The 23,539-nt window shown below is 40.4% G+C and overlaps 1 protein-coding gene and 2 long non-coding RNA genes across 3 annotated transcripts; 1 reads left to right on the top strand and 2 right to left on the bottom strand.

The window, feature by feature from the left end:
• The first annotated feature begins 4,753 nt into the window (after nt 1-4,753).
• LOC139194291 (uncharacterized) lies at nt 4,754-6,098 on the top strand. The gene is made up of 3 exons (XR_011579053.1): nt 4,754-5,346; nt 5,680-5,782; nt 5,893-6,098. It is a non-coding gene; the product is annotated as an uncharacterized lncRNA (long non-coding RNA).
• Nucleotides 6,099-11,873: 5,775 nt separating this feature from the next.
• LOC103413377 (vicilin Jug r 6.0101-like) lies at nt 11,874-14,302 on the bottom strand. Its single transcript, XM_029100686.2, has 4 exons — nt 13,759-14,302; nt 13,380-13,636; nt 12,997-13,293; nt 11,874-12,548 (listed from the first exon to the last, which is right to left on the bottom strand). Exons 1-4 carry the CDS (start codon nt 14,300-14,302, stop codon nt 12,078-12,080), a joined length of 1,569 nt encoding a protein of 522 aa, XP_028956519.2. The 3' UTR covers nt 11,874-12,077.
• Nucleotides 14,303-21,691: 7,389 nt separating this feature from the next.
• On the bottom strand, nt 21,692-22,820 carry LOC139194566 (uncharacterized). The gene is made up of 4 exons (XR_011579537.1): nt 22,634-22,820; nt 22,453-22,550; nt 22,272-22,369; nt 21,692-22,096 (listed from the first exon to the last, which is right to left on the bottom strand). It is a non-coding gene; the product is annotated as an uncharacterized lncRNA (long non-coding RNA).
• Between the last annotated feature and the right edge of the window lie 719 nt (nt 22,821-23,539).

Below are 23,539 nucleotides of genomic sequence, written 5' to 3' on the forward strand. Positions count from 1 at the left end.
TAACAAATATGGGTCGCTCCAAATTCTGTACGGATCCAACACCGCCAAGACTTAGGTTATGGTCTATGTTCTCTCATGATATCAATAAGAAATAATCTCATACGGTTTTATTAGGAATATTAGCATTCTAAGAAACTCAGTTACGCATTCATCTCTAAAAAATAAAAAATAAAGATGGTAAAGATGATTTTTTTTGGAGTGCTAATGAGAATCCAATTCTTTTTTATTATGGTATAAACAAATTATAGTATCAATATGTTACCGATCAACATTGTCAAAATAGTAGTGCTAGCTTGTTTATAGTTTTATTCTTTTTTTTTTATATAAATAATAGGATAATTTAAATTAATATATTTAAATTACCGAGAGGGGGATTCAAATATGAAACCTTGAATTGAAGGTAAGGACGAATACTCTTAACCAACTATATTAAAAGTCAGTTGCTAGTAATACTATCTAGTTGCAAGATCCTTAACAAGAATTTTGTTTGTTATTTATTTTGTAAAAAAAATTTGATTTTTATTTATTTTTAAATTTAAGTGAGCCATTTAGAAATAATAATTACTCGTTTTTTATTGACCGACTCTAATCCTTTTTTGTCTTGGTTTTCCCTTGGGTCAAGTGACCGACTCTAATCCTTTTTTGTGTTGGTTTTCCTTTCGGTCAAGTGACCGACTCTAATCCTATTTATACCCTATAAAACCCTAGCTAATTAGCAAAGCTACTACCATATCAAACCCTGGCTAATTAGCTACTACGTACTTCAACAAACTCGATACCTACAAAAATCACCTGCAACCAGAGAAGGAAAAATGGCCGTTCTGCCGATGCCATTCTCCATTGTACCACACCATCGTCGCCATAAGCTTGTTTGTAAGGCCAGTTCGGTCATCACAACACATCAACCGCAAACCCTATTCCAAAGAGTCAAGTTTCAAGAGCCCACGCAACATAAACTTGTTAGCGATTACCAAAGTTTGTTTGGGTTGGACGTTCACATTCTCTCGAAACCCGAGCGAAGTAAGAAAGAGTGTTTTGGAGGACAGGACAAAGAAATTGCTGCTGTAATCCAGAGGTTGGAGGCATTTGCGGAGAGAGCCATAGAATTGGAGACGCAGAAGTTCGAGAATAAAACGAAAGGGTTAGAACTATCAGACGAAGAAAGCAGGATAGTGCAAGATTTGAGCAGAGAGATTGTTAGCAAGTTTTTGGAGAAACCCATCCAGTTCTTGAGGAGCAGTGACGAGGACTTGGAGGAAAAATTGAAGGAACTCCAATTCCTTGCGACCATTCTTGAAGAGTCATGTTAGAAAGGAGGAATTCATGCATGGCTAGCTAGCCGCCACTGCAGAAAAAAAAAAAAAACCCTTTTCAGATGAAAGTTTTGTCTTTGGCTGACGAGAGATTCCATGGCACAAATTTCGTAGTGCAAAATCCATCGCTCAAAAGTTTGTCCGATGAAATATAAGCATTCGTTTGGCGAACATAGTTGACCCGACGAAACAAAGTCGTTGGGTATAAAGGAGCCGCTTCTTGGTCATAGAACTATTTGTTTGTTTGGATTCTTTTGTACATGTATTCTTGCGATGCCACGAGAATTATTATTTGTTTGTAATTAAATCATGAACAATATTGTTAATGCAAAGAGTTTAGGTTCTTGCCCCTTTTTGGGAAAGTTTCAAAGAGTTACTAATATAGCTGGCTTTCAATTTGTCCCTTTTTCCAATAATATTGACGGTAATTTTAGATGTCCTAATTACGAATGGAATGAAGCGAAGTAATTTTTAGATGTCCTTGGAACAACATGACGCTTGTTACCATTCCGCATAAATTATAACATGTTTATTTATTTTTATTAATAATACCCTAAAACCCTAGCTAATTAGCAAAAAGCTACTACCATATCAAACCCTAGCTAATTAGCTACTACGTTCTTCAACAAACTCGATACCCACAAAAAATCACCTGCAACCAGAGAAGAAAAAATGGCCGTTCTGCCGATGCCATTGTCCATTGTACCACACCATCGTCGCCATAAGCTTGTTTGTAAGGCCAGTTCGGTCATCACAACACATCCACCGCAAACCCTATTAGTCAAGTTTCAAGAGCCTACACAACATAAACTTAGCGATTACCAAACTTTTTTTGGGTTGAACGTTCACATTCTCTCAAAACCCGAGCTAAGTAAGAAAGAGTGTTTTGGAGGACAGGAGAAAGAAATTGCTGCTGTAATCCAGAGGTTGGAGGCATTTGCGGAGAGAGCCATAGATTTGGAGACGCGGAAGTTCGAGAATAAAACGAAAGGGTTAGAACTAACAGACGAAGAAAGCAGGATAGTGCAAGATTTGAGCAGAGAGATAGCAAGTTTTTGGAGAAACCCATCCAGTTCTTGAGGAGCAGTGACGGGGACTTGGAGGAAAAATTGAACTCCAATTTCTTGCGACCATTCTTGAGGAGTCATGTTAGAAAGGAGGAATTCATGCATGGCTAGCCGCCACTGCAGAAAACCCTCAGACCAAAATTTTGTCTTTGGCTGACGAGAGATTCCATGGCACAAAGTTCGTAGCGTAAAATCCGTCACTTAAAGGTTTGTCCGACAAAATATAAGCATTCGCTTGGCGAACACAGTTGACCCGACGAAACAAAGTCGTTGGATATAAAGGAGCGTTTCTTGGTCTAAGAACTATTTGTTTGTTTGGAATCTTTTTTGTACATGTATTCTTGCGATGCCACGATAATTATTATTTGTTTGTGATTAAATCATGAACAATATTGTTAATGCAAAGAGTTTAGGTTATTGCCTTAATTTTTTGGGAAAGTTTTTCAAAGAGTTTTTTTTTTTCCTGAACAAACGTTATTATCTACATTAAAGAGGAAGAGGTTGGCTTAACCTCACAATCAGTGGCGAAGCCACGTGAGGGCGAGGAGTGGCGGCCGCCACTCCCCTCGCCGGAAAACACAGCCCCAGCGCAGGTTTAGCCCCTCCCCTCCCAGAAAACCCAGCCCCTCCGCTCAGTGGCGGATCTATATAGGAACCTGGACGGTAGGACCCGTCGGCGACCTTGAATCTTCGCTTGAAATTTTTCAGGGACCCCTCGTACTGGAAGGAGAAGGCATGTGCAAGCTGAGTGGCAGCGTCTTCACGGAGGAGACGATTGCGCAAAGAAGAAGGGAATGTTCCTTTTTTTAACCCTGGCCCAAAACGCTCGTTTTGGCAGTTTGTTTTAATTTTTTAAAAAACATAAAGATTCAAACAATTGGCAAAACGCTGTCGTTATTCCCTTTTTTGTTTTAACTCCCCAACCCCAGCTCGTCCCCCACAGTCCCATCCTACTTTCAACATCTTGATGCCCGCATTTTTACATGTTCACCTGATCTCCATTTCCCCAAAATTCTCAAAACCCTAAAATTCTAAATCCCACCCAATATTTTTAATTTTTTTTCTCCAATATCATACATCAATTTGTTTCATATCTCCAAACCATCACCATTTGGTTCAAAATTCAAGTTTATTTTTTGGTATTTTAATCTAATCTCAATTATATTATATTAGAAATTAATGGAGATTTATATCTATTATTGATAGTTTTATGTTTGCATACTCATTTGATTATTGAAATTTTGTTTCTTGGTTAATTGATATGTGTTTCTGTGTTTTTTTTTTATTAATCGTGTATTGTAGAAATAAAAAAAATGAGAGATCAATGGTTGAGTGTCAACTTAGTTGTTTACATTGAGAAAATTGGGTATTCCACCACATAAGAAGTCAGTGAAATTGGGTACTCACTGTTGAGTACCCAAGTATTATCATTGGGAAAATATTAAATAGACATGTGTTATAATGTTATTAGGCCACCTGTTATATTGTCCTTTTTTTTATCTTCCGGCCCCACCTTTTTTTTTGTGGTTTGTTAACCCATTTCTCTCTTTTTATTATTATTACATTATTTATAAATATTGTATTAATTTTTTAAAAATAATTTAAATATTGTTTAATGCTTATTTTACGATAAAAGAAATTTATTTAAATCCATCTAGACTCCTGTCTAAATCTTACCTAGGTGCCTAGCTGCTAGGCTCCAGTCTGCTGCCTGACTAGCGCCTAACGTTTTTTAGAATCTAATCCTAACCAATTTAAGCTTCTTGAATGGCTTTGATATTACCACTTACAACTGCTTTGGTGAAGAGACTGTTTTCTGTTATGAATATTGACTAAAAACTTTGCGCTCTCTAATGTAAAAGCAACAACTTCGATTGAACCTTACACTCTTTTGAATTTTGCCCCTCCCCTCGACAAATCCTGGCTTCGCCACTGCTCACAATGGGCTAACAATAATGTAGTTCAAATTCGTCTTTGGCGAGAATCGAACCTAAGACCTCTCACTTACAAGTGAAGAGAAATATCACTAAACCGTAGTACTAAGTGACAGTTTCAAAGAGTTACTCTTCCGCATAATTTATAACATGTTTATATATCTTTACTAATAGAATGCCAGAAGTCCATTTGGTGTCTCAAGGCTTCACCAAAAATTTCTGGACTAGAAAGCCCCTCAAACAAAAAAAATCAAAACTGACAGAAAAAATACGAATATAATTGCTAAGGGCATTTTAGTAAATTTAGAACTAAAACTAACTATTTTAATTAGCAAAAAAATGATGATAATTATCCACAATGGAGTTTTACGGTTATAGAACTCCCTCATTCGTCCCCCCACGTCCTCTAACTTCTCTTCCATTTTTAAAAGCTTTTTCACGCCAAACCTCCTCTCCAGATTCCTTAGTTTCTTGCAGGGTACGGGAGGTCAGATCACTCAGGAGGTGTAAAGGCCTCGGCATTGGAAGATATAATTTAATCTTTCCCAAGCTTATTCTTATTTTTCCTCCAGTAGGTCTTCCACAAATTTTTTGCGATTTCTTCCTTGAGTTGAAGGGAAGCAACTTCTAACCTATTGCTTCTATAACTCCTCTAATCATATTGCGTTTTTATTGTGTCTTTTTTGGAGAAATCTTTCTGATGGGGAAGCAACTTCTAACCTATTATATTTATTGTGTTGTGTTTGTTAGCATCGGCTTCTTGCAATTGTTTATGTTGTAGGCTAATGGCTTCTTAAGGTTGTTTCGTATTACGTAAAAAGACAGAAGGAAGGGCGGTGATGGAAGGTTTCTAATACATTATGTCTTGGAATCGCATCAATCAATTTTAGTCGAATATGAATTGCAGGTTGTATAAAGAACGTAGTGTCCCAGTCGTTGGAAGTGGAAAAAAAAATTTCCAAACTGCCAAAGAAAAATCCAATATAATATCCAAACATTTTCGTATATGGAAAACTGAATAGTCAGTCTCAGGTATTTGCTTCCACTTTTTCTCTTTTGTCTTCTTTCCCTTTTGATTCCTATCTCCATTTTTATCCTGCATTTTAATTCAGATTTTGTGTTTGTTTCTAGCATCGCAAGGTATAGTTTAATCCTTTCCCAAATTAATTTCTTGAGTTGAAGGGAAGTAACTTCAAATATATATGCTGCTCTCACATCAGATTGCTTTCGGATTGTTTTTTTTTTTCTTTTTTTTGAGAAATCTTTAGGATTGTTTGAATTCCATTGCTGACATTTAATTAACGTACTATATTTATTGTGTTGTATTTGTTTTCTCTTATAACCTATTTCTTTCTGATTAAATAGTTGCAGATGAAAAGTTTCGAAGCATCAACGTACGTACAAACATTATCTTCAAAAGAGAAGTGAGCTTTTAATATATTGCATCCCAATCTCTCCAATCACAATGGTGTGACTGAAGTATATCTATTTTGCTGTTACATTCCACTTGGATTTTTATACAAGATTTGAAGGACTATTCTTATGTAAATGTTTTCTTTCTCTTTGATTCATATGCAGGGTTAGGTGATTGAGACTCTCAATGTATCATCGGGTGATTTAAGTTGTCATCTCCAAAGTTTTAATTATCATGGATTGAGTCAAGAAGAGTAGGATTCTTTAGGCTTCTTATGTAAGTATCATGAATTATATGTACGTTTGTTATGTTGAAAATGTAAAGAATCACCCATGAAGAGTAGGATTCTTTAGGCTTTCTCTTTGAAGTTCTTGGATTGTTTTTATACTTTTTATTTAGCTTTTAGTTGCAACTAAATTATAAGGATCTTCTATGTTATTTATTACTTCTTCTTTTTTTATACGTATTCTAGACAAAATACTTCAAATTTATTGCTTCCAGTTATGTGCAGCCATCTTCTAGATTTCATCACTCACCTCCATACTTGGTATCATCTTTACTATTAGAAAGCTAGAAGGATAGTTTGGTGTCTTAAGGCTTCACCAAAAAAAATTGGACTATAAAGCCCCTCAAACAAAAAAAATCAAAACTGACAGAAAAAATACATATAAAAACCCCAAGGCTAATTTCGTCAGAAAAAAAAAATTTCATTTTTTAAGAAATAAAATTTTAGTAGAAAAAATTTAAAACAACAAACGTGGAAGACACAACTTCAACCACGTTCGGCAGTTTTCGAAAAAAAAGGGAAAAAAACACGAAAAATAAAAAAGGAAAAAACTTCCGTGCAAAACTGAAACCCATTATCTTGCGAACTGAAACCCCATTATCTTGCCATGCCGATAGAATTAAAACCCACTACGATATCCTGTTTTCTGGAATCTGGATCCGTCTCTCACTAACTCTCTCTCTCTCCCTCCTCCGCAGCCACCTCTCTCTCTCCCTCCTCCGCGGCCACCGCCAGCCGAACCTTCTGTCACTAGCTCTTCCCATCTAACTATCTATCCTCTCCAAACCACCACTGATTTAATCCCGAGGTATATACTTTTTGGTTTTTCAATTTATTTATTTATTTTTATTTGTTTCATCAGTACAGGCTTTTGTATTTATTGTATTAATAGGAGAAATAACCTCAAAGAGATGATAATTTGTATTTGATTTCAATTGCCAGAGTCGAAGCTCTGAAAAGGGAGCAGCATCCAACCGCACCAGCAACTTTCATGTAAGCTCCGATCTTCCTCTCGCTCTATCTCAGTTACCCATTTGTTGTTCATCTGGATCTTGCTTCGATTAAGCTATTTGTGACTTAAACCGTCGCCTTCATTGCCATATTTTCCAGGTACCCAACTTCCCAATTTAAAAAACTAGGGTTCCATTACCCTTTCGAATTTCTCTCATTTTTTTTGTGATTTTGTTCCTGGGTTTGATTCTTTAATTTGATTTTACTGGAAGTGTTTTACAGTTTTGGGTTAGAGAGAAGGAGAAGGAGAAAAGAGAGGAAGCATTTTACCGAGGGAAAGGTGAAAAGGGAAAGGGGGATTCTAACAGCGAATAACCCACGTCGACTGTTTTTTTTTTTTTTTTTTTTACCTAAACTCTGTTTGCTTCTTTTCCCATACAGGTTGTTCTGATTGGGATCGGTTTTAACCCTCTTCGTCTCTCTGCACACACAACCACTCCACTTACTTCTTCTTTTTATTTTTTTTATATATCCAGGACAGTTTGAAGATTTTGCTTCCTTGAAAATCTAGCGGCAAGAAATCATCCGTACGTTTTGGTTTCAATGTTGTTCTTTATCGTTTCAGTTTAAATAATTTGATTATTTTCTTACGAAAATTATGCAGATAAGAAGAAGTCCACCCATTGATACTTCCAAGTTCCATGTAAGATGTTGGGGATCCTATATTTGCTTTCTTATATGTTTCTACAATTTGTCTCTGTCTGAGTGTTGAGATTTCTGGGCTTATTAGACCACACTAAACCGAATAGGAATCGGCGAGCGAGAGAGGGTGGGTGGTGCCACTACAATCCTACTTCTTCTGCTCTTCCAGTGCCTTCCAGGTATTTCTCTTCATTATTTCTTGCTTTGTACTCTTTCTAACTTATATTTGTTCCATTTTTTTTCTCAATTTATATGTTGCGGTGAGAAATATGTCCTTTAGTTGTCTTTTTCTGTCGGCGTTTGTGATGATTGCTAATAAAAGAAACGTTTGTGATTAACCAAACGACATAGGTTTTGCATCAGCTGAAGATTTTGCTTCCTTGCAAATCTAGAGGCAACAAATTTTGTTGTATGTTTAACCATTCTGTTTTCTATTTGTTTTCGTAACTCTTTTTGCTTTCAAAGTTTACTGCTTGGTTAAATTTTTGTACTAAATTCTTCAAGTTGTTAAGATTGGGTAAATTTAGGGATTCATGATTGGGTCCGTGGTTGAAGCTCAGGAAAATTAGCTCAATCGGATCTGCAAATGGGTTAAATGCATACTGTCTTAATTTTGGTTATGGTGGTATATGTTTGGCTCCGTCCTATTAGTTTGTGTTAGTCTGTTTTTTCCTTTTCGAAATCCCCAATGTTATGTGTTCTGTCAATTCGATAGTGTACATTTCATGAATCTTTTAACTGTGATCTAATTTGTGTAAGCATCATTTTCCATTGTTGAATTTCAATGCTATGTTTCCATATTTTCCTTCAATTTTACCTTTATTAAGAATCATCCAAATTGAAATTTCAGTTTTAAGATTTCCAGAGGACTTCAACATATCAACTATGGAGGGAATTGATAGAAGCAATATGTCAGAGGTTCTTAACTTATCTGTATTATTCTTCTTCTGTAGAGATGATTTATTTTTTCTTCTTTTTCAAAAATAAAATAAAATTCATTCTTTTTGGCAATTTCTCAATGTAGGTCGACAATGAAGAAATTCACTTCGGACAAACAAATGTTCAAAATTCTCAACAGTCAAACCAAAGTTATCGTAGGAGCAATCAACAAAAGCAAAGACGACAATCTATGAATTCATCACAGCGGGCTCAAATTTCAATGCAACGACGTGTCAATTATCAAACACGATTGAACTCAGTAAATATAGTACAAAATCAAACGGAAGTAAACCAAGATGACATCGGACCAACATCGGCGGGTAACTATGATTTTTTTTTTTTGTCTCTATTAATTATATATTTGTAAATTCATACGTTGTATGAATATTTTTGTACAAATTATTAAGACACATCTATTAAGATTGAACGAATAGTTATTTTACATTGTCATTGCCTTTCGTACTATCAATGGAAACATCCACTTAATAATTCTCTTATGTCTATAACAATTTCAACATTCGGATTGTATATATTTACCACAGTGACCAACGTTTTAACAAGTACCCCAACAAAAAAAAAAACAAAAAAAATAAGGAAAGGAATATGTCTGGAACGGTAAGTGATAAATTTTTTATGTAAACTTGGAATAACAGTTCAACTATAATAGTCAAGGAAAAAATACAAAAACAATTACAATTATGTGCAGCCATCTTCTAGATTAAAATATAAAAATAACAGTTAAACTTGGTAAGTGATAAAATTTTTACGTAAACAGCTTCAAATTTATTGCTTCCAATTATGTGCAGCCATCTTCTAGATTTCACCCCTCACCTCCATACTTGGTACTATACTTTCTAAAGCATATACATTAACAATTACAATGGAAAAAAACTAACACAATACACATTTAGGGGCGCGTAGCGCCCGTGATGTAAAAATGCCTCTCGCACGCACGTTAGTGCGTGCAGAGAGGCTAGTTTTTATTAATTTACCCTAAAGATATTAACCGTTACATTGTTCACCTTATTATAAATCTTGAAAGGATTGCCACCTTATCTTGACATGGTTTGGGTAAAAACTCAAATCTATATCCTTTCACCTTATCTTGGCATAGTTTGGGTAAACTCAAAATCTATAGTACTACTGTTATAGTATTTGTTGGAATTTAGGATTATTTTGTTATTTGAATTTGGGCTTAGCTCATTAGTATTAGGGTTTTGTTTTCTTGCTTATTAGGGTTAGGTTAGTTCTCTATATATATGATGATTTGTAGCTCGTAGAATAACAAGTTAGTCACAATGTAGCCTCTAGGGTTTTGTAGCCGTTTCGGCATTCTCAGCTAGTTTAATAATATTATTATGTTGTTAGTCTTGTTCATTGCGCACTCTGATATTTAACTTGGTATCAGAGCAAGTTTGATCCTTCGGGATTTAATCTACCCTTGATTCATATCAGTTTGTTTGTCCATCTTGTTCGTTGTTTAGATTGTCGTTGGTTTAGTTTTGGAAAAAAAAATTGAATATATGTGCTCGGAAGTCACACCACTCCCATCTTTGCAACTTTCATCGAAGCGCTTCTCGCACCAGACCCGACCCCACCACCACCATCTGCCTGTAACCACCTTGCACCTAAATCGTACCCATTGTTGCACCTGCACCCATGTCCCTTGCCGTCGTCTCGCAGCTGCCAAGCCATACAGTCACCCACCGCTGCATCACCTCATCCAGGCCCGCCTGGACCACTCCTGCAGCAGTACAAGATCCATTTCATCTACACTCACTCCTAGATCCATCTCCGCCTCATTGACCCTCTGCACCCCACGCGTTTTGCACTAGAGTTCCTGCACTTGTTGATATGGAAAGGAAAAGGAAAAGAGGGACGATGGAGAAAAAAAAAAGGAAATAGAAGAAAAAAGAGGAAGAAGGAGAAAAGAAAAAAGAGGAAGAAGGAGAAAAGAAAAAAAATAGGAGAAGAAAATAAGAAAGAAAAAAAGAAATTATTTTTGGATGTTTGTTTTAGGCCTACAGGAATTGTTGGTTGGTCTGCTTGGAATTGTGACCACTCGAGTGATAAGAATTTATTGATTGCTGGAATTGCTTGTTTGCTCGCCCGCTCGCTTGGATTTTTCGTTTGTTCGCTTGATTGCCCGCTTGCCTTGTCGTGTCCGCCTAACGGAGCTTGTCTTGTCGTGTCCGCCTAACGGAGCTTGCATCCGCATCTGCTTATTAGCAAACTCATGACGTGTACCGCCATGAGTTTGACAGGGGTGTTGGAATTTAGGATTATTTTGTTATTTGAATTTGGGCTTAGCCCATTAGTATTAGGATTTTGTTTTCTTACTTATTAGGGTTAGGTTAGTTCTCTATATATATGATGTTTTGTAGCTCGTACATAACAAGTTAGTCACAATGTAGCCTCTAGGGTTTTGTAGCCGTTTCGGCATTCTCAGTTAGGTTAATAATATTATTATTTTGTTAGTCTTGTTCGTTGCGCACTCTGATATTCAACTGTATTGTGTTGTGTGGAATGATGAGTTTATTTGTTTGGTTCTATGGGATGGATTTATGCCTTCGAGCAATATTATTTGTGAGGTGATTTGCGTATTCTTTGTGTGGTGACATGAGAGTGAAGGGCCTACGGATGGAGAGATTTTTTTAATGTGACTGATACACAGAATGATACATCACGTGTCACTATATAAATAGTGAGATACATGTGTTAAAAAGTTAATAAAGGTCGTACTCAGTGCACAAGGCTCCCGCTTTACGCAGGGTCTGGGAGAGGTGAATATCAGCTAGCCTTACCCCCATTTATGGAGAGGCTGCTCCCAAGTCTTGAACCCGAGACCTACCGCTCATGGTCTGGTCACAATGAAAATTTTCTCCTACGGATGACCTTAGGGTTCGATACCTTAAACTTTCGGAGGATTTGTACGGACATAGTCCAATACCCCTGCAAGTGCGGTTAGTTATGTTGTCTGACCATGGAAGCTACTTTATCATGCCTGGTAGGAGGAGTGGGTCTTAAGGTTAGATACTGCGATACCTTAAAGCGTTTGTGAATGCTAAGTGAGCACATAAGCTTGGCATTGTTACGTATCTATTTCAGCATGACAAAAAGCAGTATATGTTTTATATAAGCCATAATTTACACTAAAATTTATCTAAATTAAAACTGAAAACTTAATCTATAACCTAATTATAATCACAGTAAGCAAAAAAATAAATAAATTAAAATTAAAAAAAAAAAAAACCACAAGACGTTGGCTGCAGAAGTCATTGTCTTATTTAAGGATACAACCCGAAATTTACAACATTTAGTTAGCATGCATGTGAGTCATGATCTTTTATTTAAGGTTACAACCCAAAATTTACATTGGTTGACCATGTTGTAATATACATATCATATCAGTACCACAAAACTGCAACCTCCTCTCCTTAGAGCTTCTCAGTTCTCACAAAACCTCAACTTTCATGCATAAGCCCGGCCATGCTCAAGCTGATCATTTGGTCCTTCGAAAAACAGTTCATCTTTCTGGTTGTTGAAAATACTTTCCACCTCACTCGCCGGCACATTAAACGACAGCTCCTTGGCTTGCCTGTCAAACTGGCTCACCACATTGTTCTTCCCTACCAGTGGGAACCTGATGTTGTCATGAGCGTTGACCTCGAAGCAGAGGACTTGGAGGTTGTTGTTCCTTGAGGCAATGGTTGTGAAAGGATGGCCGGCGGGGGCAACGAACACCGCTCCGCGTCGCAAGTCTCCGCTCATCCTTTGGTAAGTTGGGCTGCTCTTTTGTCTCTGCTGTGACCTTCCACTGGACTGACGTTGTCGACCCCTTGAGTCAACATGTGGACATGCCATTTCAAAGTAGCCTTCGCCATCTAGCACAACTGATATCTTCGTAGCCCTTGAGTTGAAATATGGACCGGCCATTCCACCCTACGTATATCACAAGGAACATAGAATCCATCATTATTTACTAATTCAAGGTACGTAGGAGTTGTGCTGAATTAATCTGGTAGAACTATTTGAAAAGAAAATATTACGAATATTGCTTGGCTCTTTGTATTCAATGATTTAGTGAAACCACAGTATTGAAACAGATGTAAAGAATAAGTTAGACCAATTAAAAACACAAAAGAAAAGATGAATTTGTGCCGACAAGTATGATGTCTAGAAATAAGTCGTACAAAAAAGGACGAGTTTACGCATTTGGAAGCAGGAATTGCGAAATCACAGATTGACACATACACGAATAAGTTATTAGAAACACAATTATAAGCTTATATAAAAGAAGTCGATCTGTGGTTGACTTATATACAAAAATAAACCACTAAAAACACGAAAGGATGAATTTAATCATAAACTTTTATTCTTATATTCTTACCCGGGTGATGTTAGCAAATGAGACGACGAGGTTAAACTCCTGAAGCTGCTTGAAGTCGTTGAAATCAGCTTCAAAAAGACGGCCGAATTTGTTTTCATGAGAAGGATGCTTCTTGAAAAGATTGAATGAATCTTTTGAAGATGATTCATCACCGCCATGGAAAGGCAGCGGCCAAATGCCTTTGCCGCCACCGTGACCATGCTGCTGGCTCATTCTCTGTACTTGTTCTTTGGAGGCCCTTATGATGCTGCCTCGCCTCTGCTGCCCAAATAGCCTATCCAACTTATTCCTATCCGTCTGTTTAATTAGAAGCACAAACATAACTCACCAAATTAGTAATAAAGCACAAATATTCAACATAACGGAGTTGAGGTATGTTATACCTTAAAAGCGGCTTGAAGAACTTCGGGGCTGAATGCTCTGAAAAAGGATTCGGGGTCTTGGCCTCCGGCTGAGTGAAACGCCGCATACTCTCCGGGGGTAGAGACTGTTTTGAAGAGTTCGACAATATGGAGCTTTTCATTCTCGTCTCTATTGAGCACATAAAATGGGGTGCCTGCTGGAATCCTAAAGAGATCTCCACGTTCAAGATTGTAGCTCTCTTTCTTCTCCCCCCTCACCGTACTAATTGTTGGTCGGCCTTAATTCACATAAATAAGGTAGAAAAAAATTGATCAAACAAGAAAAGAAATGGATTATGTGGCTGGGATTCCAGTATTTCACAATAATTAGAAGAATTATCCTAACAAGTGACCTACTTACCTTGGAAAACAAATAGGATACTATCCGCATCAAGATGAGTCGGAGCAACGAATGCATGAGGCTCCGTGACAAGAAACCCGACTCGAAAGTTCTCAATCCCACGCAGAAGATCAGACCTTTCGTTGAATTTCTGCAGAACCTGAACCCTACCTTCCTCGGTTTGAATTCTCGTCTCGAAATGCTGGTCTTCGAAGAAGTAAGGATTCTCGTCTCCTTGTTGTTGTTGCTGCTGTTGCCCTCGCCCCTCGAACTCCTCTCTCTCTCGTGTGTAAAAACTTCCCCCTTCTCCCCCTCTTCCTCCTCCGCCTTCCGACCTCCGCCGCTGCTCCTCCTGCTCCCTCTTCTGCTTAATGTAGTCCTCACACTTCCTCTCGCACTGTTGCTTCTGCCTCTCATCAAACCCTCGCTGGTGTTTGCACTGGTGCTGGCACTGCTTCAGCTCCGGATCTTCCAAAACCACAGCGGCCGCAAAAGCACTCAGAACAAAAGCAGACAACAGCAAGAAAACCACGAAAACCTTGCTTTTCAACTCTGTTTGTACCATACTTGACCAATCCCGAAACTACCGAGCACCGGCCAACGCTATACTGTCAAGGACCCAGAAGAGTTCCCCTCCGACCAGGAGGCCAATCACTACTCGACACGTGTCAAGATTAGAAGCCAATCAGAGCGCAGCACGTGTCAACATCAAGAACCAATCATAACATGACACATGTCAATGTGACAAAGCTACAAGTTTTTCTATAAATAGGGGTCATTCCCCCACAATATTGCCGAATGCCATTTTGTGTGAAATCATTCACAAGAACTCACTAAATTGAGAGCTTGATCCTTTGTACTTGTGTAAGCCCTTCACTACTAATAAGAACTCCTCTACTCCGTGGACGTAGCCAATCTGGGTGAACCACGTACATCCTGTGTTTGCTTCTCTGTCTCTATTCATTTACGTACTTATCCTCACTAGTGACCGAAGCAACCAAGCGAAGGTCATAAAACCTGACACTTTCTGTTGTACCAAAGTCTTCGCTGATTTTGTGCATCAACATTTGGCGCCGTCTGTGGGAAACGACACTTATTCCTACTCTCTTCAGCTGTGTCAAGCTGGTTTCTATCATTCGTACACTTTCTTTTGATCAGGCATCCCTCTCCAACATGGGAAGCGAAGGAAGCCACAGCACACAGAATGACACCCCCCTTGCACATAGTGCGAAACAACGAAAGAAGGAAGGAAAACGAGTTCTTCTTCAAGCTAAAGTCGATGAGTTGGAAGCTCAGAACAACAAGATAGCAATGAGGAATGAGGTCCTCCAGGAGCAATATGAGAAGCTCTTCGAGACACTCCACGAAGCTAGGCAAGCTCAGACACGCGAGCTTGTTGCCCCCGTGGAAGTCAACCATCAACTGGGTGCCCTCCAACATGGAGGGTCACATGCATTCGACATAGATATCCCTGATAGGGAACAGATTACCCCTCGACTTGATAATCAACATGAGGCTTCTCTTAACCCAGTTGCTTCGACCCGAACCATGAGAAGTGGAGGGAGACACCTCTTTGCTGAAGGGGCAGAAGGATCGAAAGCCGTCTTTCGCGATTGTCGGGATTTCCTGAAGCAACGTCGAGAGAATTCCATCCATATAAGCTCAAAGATCAATGACCCAAGGATTTCTGAGAGACTCGGTCCCCTGCCACGGCCCGAGCCGGCCACCAATTTGGGGAAGGGGCAACAAGTCCTAGAGAGACATGAGGGTACAGGGGACTCAGAGGTGTTCCGACAGACATACCCTGGAAGCCAGTACAACGAGTCCAGGGAAAAATCACATGCCCTTGATCAAACCTTCCTAATTCCAAGAGGAGATGAAGATTTACGAAAGAAAGCTCCAGTGGCACATAACTCCGCTCAAGACCCCCTTGTCCTACAACTTATTGAGGAAGTAAACAAGTTGAAGGCTGAACGTCAGGCTGAAATACCTGACTGGAACCAACCCAGGCCTGGCCCTCTTACAAGGAGGATCCTCAACACCCCCCTTCAAGCAAAGACAAAGCAAAAGCTTGGCTTGCAACTTTATACTGGAAAAGAGGACCCGATTGAGCACCTTAACCTCTTTGAGTCCACCATGGCATACCGGATGCACACCGACGAAGAGCGATGTCTTCTCTTCCCCTCCACCCTCTCTGGCGGAGCTCTAAATTGGTATTGTCGTCTTACACCTGAGACGGTAGACTCATTTGAGGAATTGAGGAAACTATTTGTTTCCCAACACATTTTCCAAACCGATCGCTTGCACTCTGCAGATGACCTGTACACTATCCGCCAGAAGCCAGACGAGTCATTACGTATGTATGCTGGTCGCTTCAGCCATGAATACTCCCGGTGTGCCGAGGCAGACGACAAGACTGCCCTCAAAGCCTTCACGGCAGGCCTACGTGATTGTTTCTTTAAATACATGATCAATGCCAATACTTGGAAGACTTACTCTGAGGTGATGGCGCAGGCTTATAACCATGCCTCCGCCGAGGCAAAGACATATCAGGAGAAACCCCCTACAACCATCCTTTATCAACAAGTGGGAGGTGGAAGCCAGACTCACCTAAATGAGAAGACCTCGACTTTCCAAACAGCAGTGGCACCTCCCCATGCCTTGCATAATGCTTCGCCGAATCAACAGACATATCAATTTCAAGGCAAGAGGAAGGATTTCCATCCTCACCACTCTCATTTCAGTAAAAAGAGTAAGGGACACTATCCCGATAACCAAGGGTATCGCCACAATAACGCTCGCCCCCAGGCAGTCAATGCAGTGGGTCAAACCCGCGTCAAGATACCCCCTACCCCAAGGTATGAGACATACACGCCCTTGAATGCCACATGCGCGGCCATTTACCCCAGCATAGCTCACCTGATACCAAAGCCAAAGCCGAGGCACCCAGATTACACGCCCCCGAATAACGCGGGCACGTTTTGTTGCTACCATGAGCATAACGGCCATGATAGCGAGAAATGTATCATCCTCCGTGATCGTATTGAAGCTTTGGCACGAGAAGGAAAAATTGATCAATTCCTTCTTCACCCTCAAAGGGATAACCGTAACCAACGTCAGGTGAATGTCATATATTCCATAAGCGGCGGCACACCCATATCTGAATCTTCCAATAGGGCCATGAAAAACAGTGAACGAAGTCTGAGGCCTGGTCACCAAGTGTTTCACGTGGAAGACATCAGGGGAGGGAAGTATCAAAAGCCTAACTGGGATCCGATATGTTTCTACCCTGAGGAAGAAAGAGGCATCATCTACCCTCATAACGACCCATTGATCGTGGAGGCTCACATAGCCAACTTTGATGTTCGACGAATCCTCGTAGACACAGGGGCTTCGGTCAATATCATGTTTGCCGAAGCTTTCAGGGCACTCAGTGTAGCTGAACACTTGCTCGATCGCTCGATTTCTCCTCTGATAAGCTTCTCCGGTGATATCGTGCAACCCTTAGGGAGCATACATTTACCCTTTACTATTGGTACAGGCCCTTACACGGCTACCATTACCACTAACTTCCTAGTGGTTGACTGCCCAACGGCATACAATGTCATCTTTGGGCGCACAGGCATCAATGATCTCAAGGCTATGGTATCCACGCATATGCTGTTGATGAAATTTCCAACCCCCCATGGCAACGGCTACATCAGAGGAGATCAGCTTAGTGCACGATCATGTTACAACACTTCAGTTAAGCAACAACACTTGCCCGGACCCAAGGAAACCCTGTCTGTACATGACCAAGTCACAAAGACCAGCCTAGATGAAGCGAACTTGGATCTTCCTGATAGCAACAATCAACCCGATGATCCTCGAGATGACTCTTTCACCCAGCAAGCCCAACCTGCTGAAGAGTTGGAGAAGGTACCTATCTCAAGAGATTATCCAGATCGCATGGTGAAGATTGGCACCACATTGTCACCACCCCTTCGGTTAGCATTGATATCTTTTTTGAAAGAGAACACTGAAGTCTTCGCCTGGTCATACGAGGACATGCCAGGCATCTCTCCCGATGTCATCTGTCATCGTTTGAGTATTGACCCCAAGATCAAGCCGGTGAGACAGAAGCGAAGATCTTATGACGCTGAACGATACGAGGCAATGAAAGCAGAAGTTGAAAAACTCAAAGGCATAGGCTTTGTCCGCGAAGTCAATTACCCGACATGGGTAGCAAATGTGGTCCTTGTTAAGAAAAATCCGACCAAAGAAAGTCTTTTGCTTCAAAAGGTCTTGTGGAGAATGTGTGTTGACTACACCGACCTAAACAAAGGGTGTCCGAAAGATAGCTTCCCTCTTCCTCTTATTGACAGACTTATAGACTCTACGGCCGGGTGTGAACTCCTGAGCTTCATGGATGCTTACTCAGGATACAACCAAATCCTCATGAACCCTTCGGATCAAGAACACACAGCCTTCACTACCGACAGAGGACTATACTGCTACAAAGTCATGCCTTTCGGCCTAAAGAATGCAGGAGCGACTTATCAGAGACTAGTCAACTCAATGTTCGCCGAGCAGATTGGGAAGAGCATGGAAGTTTACGTTGATGATATGTTAGTCAAGAGCAAACATGCTGACCAACACATCACCAACCTATCTGAAACTTTCACTATTTTGAAGAGGTATCGAATGAGGTTAAACCCCAACAAATGTGCCTTCGGCGTAGGCTCTGGCAAATTCTTAGGTTTCATGATTAGCCAACGAGGCATTGAAGCTAATCCCGAGAAGATCAAAGCAATCCTCGACATGAAGGAACCGGTAACTTCAAAGGACATCCAGAGCCTTACTGGCAAGGTGGCAGCCTTAACCAGGTTCATTTCTAAGGCCACAGACAAATGTGCTCCCTTTTTTAAAGCACTTAAGGGAAGTAGGAAGTACATTACATGGACTGATGAATGTGCCGAGGCATTCAAAAACCTCAAGGAGTACATGAGTAAAGCCCCTCTACTCTCCAAGCCCGAGGTAGGAGACATTCTCATTATCTACCTATCGGTATCAGCTTCAGCCGTAAGTTCCGTTCTCATTCGAAAGGATGGGAATATTGAGCGACCTGTCTACTACGCTAGCAAAGCCTTACAAGATGCGGAGACACGGTACTCTAACATTGAGAAATTGGCTCTGGCATTGGTCATGTCTGCTCGAAAACTCCGCCCTTACTTCCAAGCGCACTCCATCATCGTGCTTACCAATTATCCTCTTCGACAGATACTCCAAAGTCCTGACACTTCAGGGCGAATGATCAAATGGGCAATAGCGTTGGGTGAGTTTGACATCTCCTACCAACCAAAGCCAGCTGAGAAGGGCCAAGCAGTAGCAGATTTCATCGCCGACTTCACATATCCTGTTGACATTGCTTCTACACCTGAAGCAGTAGCTTCATTACCATCGGAAGCTCAGAAAGTAGAATCAACGACCTCAGCATGGAGTCTGTATGTTGATGGCTCATCCAACCAACAGGGCTGTGGAGCGGGACTAGTCTTGACTACGCCCGACAAAGTAGCAATGGAGTATGCTCTTCGTTTCAAATTCAAGGCATCAAACAATGAGGCCGAGTATGAAGCCCTTCTAGCAGGATTACGTTTGGCCAAACACCTCGGGGTTAAACAAATTGATATTTTCAGTGACTCCCAATTAGTGGTCAACCAGGTTACCAACAACTTTGATGCTAAGGACAGCTCCATGGCAGCATATCTTGCGCAAACACAACTTTTGCTCAAGCACTTCCACTACCAGATCACCCAAGTTCCTCGAGCGGCAAACAGTCATGCAGACGCCCTGGCTCGCCTCGCCTCAGCTGTGGAAGACAAGATTGGAAGAAAAATTCATGTCGAACTGTTGGCAACACCAAGCACCATGGCCGCAGAAGTATGCAACTTACAACGGGGGGATAGTTGGATCACCCCGATCTATAATTTCCTTGCTCATGGCACCCTCCCAAATGATAAAGTCCAGGCTAAGCAAATTCGATACAAGTCTACCCGCTACCTGATCATCAATGATCAACTCTATAAGCGAGGTTTTAGCCTGCCATACTTAAGGTGTCTTACGCCTGCCGAGGCGGAAATCGTCCTTCGGGAAATACATGAGGGAGTCTGTGGAGATCATGCTGGATCTCGGTCCCTAGCACACAAGACTTTTCGCCAAGGATATTACTGGCCAACACTCCACCAGGATGCCATCAAAGTATCCCGCTCATGTGACAAATGTCAACAATATGCGGCTATTCCTCATTCCCCTCCAGAGCCTCTTACTCCTATGATCAGCCCTTGGCCCTTCGCCCAGTGGGGACTTGATTTGATCGGCCCAATGCCGGCAGGGAAGGGCAAAGTCTGTTACGCAGTCGTTGCAGTGGACTACTTCACAAAGTGGGCCGAAGTAGAACCCTTGGCAACCATTACTGAGGCAAAGATAGAAGACTTCGTGTGGAAGAACATCCTTTGTAGATTCGGCATTCCCAATGCGATAGTCACTGACAATGGGCGACAGTTTGACAACAAGAAGTTCAGGTTGTTCTGCTCTAAGTTTAACATCAACTTATGCTTTGCCTCTCCAGCTCATCCCCAGTCTAATGGACAAGTTGAGGCTATCAACAAAATAATCAAGCGCACTTTGAAAACCAGCTTGGACAAAGCTAAAGGCTGTTGGCCAGAATTTGTACCCCAAGTTCTTTGGTCATATCGCACTTCATATCGGACTTCAACAGGAGAAACTCCATTCTCACTTGCCTTTGGCACAGAGGCGGTTGTCCCTGTTGAGCTCGAGCAAGCAACATTCCGAGTCCAGAACTACATTCAAAGTGAAAATGACAAACAACTCACCCTCAACTTGGATTTAGTCGAGGAACACAGAAACCAAGCTCACTTGAGGAATGTCGCCTACAAGCAGCGCATCTCCAACTATTATGACTCTAGGGTCAAGCCTCGTTCTTTCAAAATAGGAGACTGGGTCTTAAAGAAAAGATTACTCTGCGACAGAGTCCCGAGTGAAGGCACACTTAGTCCAAACTGGGATGGACCGTATGAAGTCATTGGCATCAGTCGCCCTGGCTCTTACACACTTAGAAGCTCCGATGGCAAGACCCTTGGCCATCCATGGAACGCTGATCACTTGAAGTACTACTACAAATAGACTCACGATGTACAAGTGTTGAGCTATAGCCGTTCGGCATCCTATGTAATGAAGGCCATTTGGCAATGAATTCAATAAAGAGGTAATTTAGCCAACTCAGCCCTCACTCTTTTACATTCATAGCAAGCGATGCCGGAACCCTTCTCAATCAGAAAGCAATCTGTCTTCCACAGTCACTACAAAACAAGCAAATGAAGACCATGTCAAGCGCCAAAAAAAAAAAAAAAAAAAAAAAAAAAAAAAAAAAAAAAAAAAAAACAACTTCATCCAAAAAGCTTCACCCGAAAAGCTTCACCTCCAAAGCTTCACCCACAAAGCTTCACCTAAAAAGCTTCACCCAAAAAGCTTCACCATCAAAGCTTCACCTAAAAAGCTTCACCCAAAAAGCTTCACCTAAAAAGCTTCACCCAAAAAGCTTCACCATCAAAGCTTCACCTAAAAAAGCTTCACCCAAAAAGCTTCACCCGAAAAGCTTCACCTAAAAAGCTTCACCCAAAAAGCTTCACCCGAAAAGCTTCACCTAAAAAGCTTCACCCACAAAGCTTCACCTAAAAAGCTTCACCCAACAAGCTTCACCCGAAAAGCTTCACCTCCAAAGCTTCACCTCCAAAGCTTCACCCACAAAGCTTCAACACCAAAGCTTCACCTACAAAGCTTCAACACAAAACCTTGCTCCAAATAAACAAATTTTGTTCACAAAACCCAAGATGCCCTTGAACTTGTACAAAAACACTTGGGTAAACATAAACATTTTTTGTTTTACACCCACAAGGGCCCAAAATTTTCCTTCTTATTTATTCACTTATATATGTTCCCAAACATATTATAATAGATCCAACAACAAGCCAAAGTCCCAAATTTCATAATGGACAAAAGTACAAGCAATTCATCAATAATGAAGGTGCTACAAAAATTGGAATCTGCCCCAAAATAGAAATCCAACCCAAGAGACTTTTTCTCTCTCTCCCTCTTCCGCCTCCTTTCATCTATCAAATTTCTGCAACCTCTGCTCTTCTCCAATGGAGCTGAATTTTGGACACCCTATAGTTCTTGAGCATATGAACAACTTTCAAGAAGGAACCATTTCTGTTTGAGCGACGGAAATTAAAGTGTTGAAGCTCCAAACATGATAGTCGGCTTCTTGCAGATTTCGAAGCTGTTGTGATGTTTCGAAGATCTGGAAATATTTAACCGTTAGTTCATCCTGAATTTTTGATATGTTATGAAAGAGTCGATGAGGAACAACTTCAATGAAGAAAGCATACCGATCTGAACAAGAGAAAATGGAGTTTCGAAGCTCACAACAAATCTGACGGGTTGACAGACAAATAATAACCAGTCATTCATCATACCTGAATTTCTTGAGTTATACAGCTCCGAGGGATCTCAAATTTGGATATGTTGTAGTTCACAAGCTGAGGAACAACTTCAATGAAGAAAGCATACCGATCTGAACAAGAGAAAATGGAGTTTCGAAGCTCACAACAAATCTGACGGGTTGACAGAAAAATAATAACCAGTCATTCATCATACCTGAGTTTCTTGAGTTATACAGCTCCGAGGGATCTCAAATTTGGATATGTTGTAGTTCACAAGCTGAGGAACAACTTCAATGAAGAAAGCATGCTGATCTGAGCAAGAGAAAATAGAGTTTCCAAGCTCACAACAAATCTGACGGGTTGACAGACAAATGATAAACAGTCACTCATCATACCTGGATTTCTGGAGTTGTACTGCTCCGATGGCTCTCCAATTTGGATATGTTGTAGTTAAGGAATTAACGAACAACTTTCATGAAGACAACTTTGTGATTCGACCTACAGATGATGGTGTTATGTTGAAAAACAATTCCGGTTGTTAGGGGAAATGAAAAACAATTCCACCAAAGAAACATCATTATGATGTTTCATCATTATGGTGTTTTCATCATTATGATGTTTCATCATTATGGTGTTTTCATCATTATGATGTTTCATCATTATGGTGTTTTCATCATTATGATGCTTTCATCATTGTGATGCTTCCATCATTGTGATGCTTCCATTATGATGTTAATGCACCAACGGTTACACCTTCTGCAATTCCACTTATTCGGGCCTCGCAACCTTCATCAACAAAATCTATGAAGAAAAAGTCCGGGGCTACCACTTAGAAAACAAAAGAATGAAGTTTTGGTACTTACGACATGGACTATTAGCAAGACACCTCATTCGTCAACTCCCTCGACTAGAGACTTGGGGGACTCCCACCATATGCTACTACGCCTTGGTACTCAAAAGTTCGTGACTACTCAGTGACTTGGATTTTTCAAGTCTCCAACCGAGAAGTTTTCCTCACTCGGGAAATTAAGGGAACACTACCTCAAACTACATGCTTCACTCACAAAGCTTCAACAATACAGGTTTCAACAAAAGCAAAAATTCAAAGAACTTTATGAAGAAGGCTTTGGTGTATTTAACACAATATGTTGAAATGAAGCAAAGCTTATTTATTAATATTTTCGATAAGCCACAAATATGTACATATACATGAGTCAAAATAAACAAACAAAAGGGAGCCTTCACAAAGGTTGCTTAGGGGAAGTCTCAGCAGTCGGTAGAGCCCCAGAAAGAGAAAGCAC

This window comes from Malus domestica, chromosome 03 (assembly GCF_042453785.1).
Source record: "Malus domestica chromosome 03, GDT2T_hap1".
NCBI classification, from domain to species: domain Eukaryota; kingdom Viridiplantae; phylum Streptophyta; class Magnoliopsida; order Rosales; family Rosaceae; genus Malus; species Malus domestica.

Bases quoted from the DNA above. Each gene is read 5' to 3' on its own strand.
- LOC103413377 (XM_029100686.2), bottom strand. From the start codon at position 14,302: ATGGTACAAACAGAGTTGAAAAGCAAGGTTTTCGTGGTTTTCTTGCTG. The intron at 13,294-13,379 runs GTATAACATACC...CTAATTAAACAG, and splicing joins TTCTTCAAGCCGCTTTTAAG to ACGGATAGGAATAAGTTGGA. The intron at 12,549-12,996 runs GTAAGAATATAA...TGATATACGTAG, and splicing joins CATTTGCTAACATCACCCGG to GGTGGAATGGCCGGTCCATA.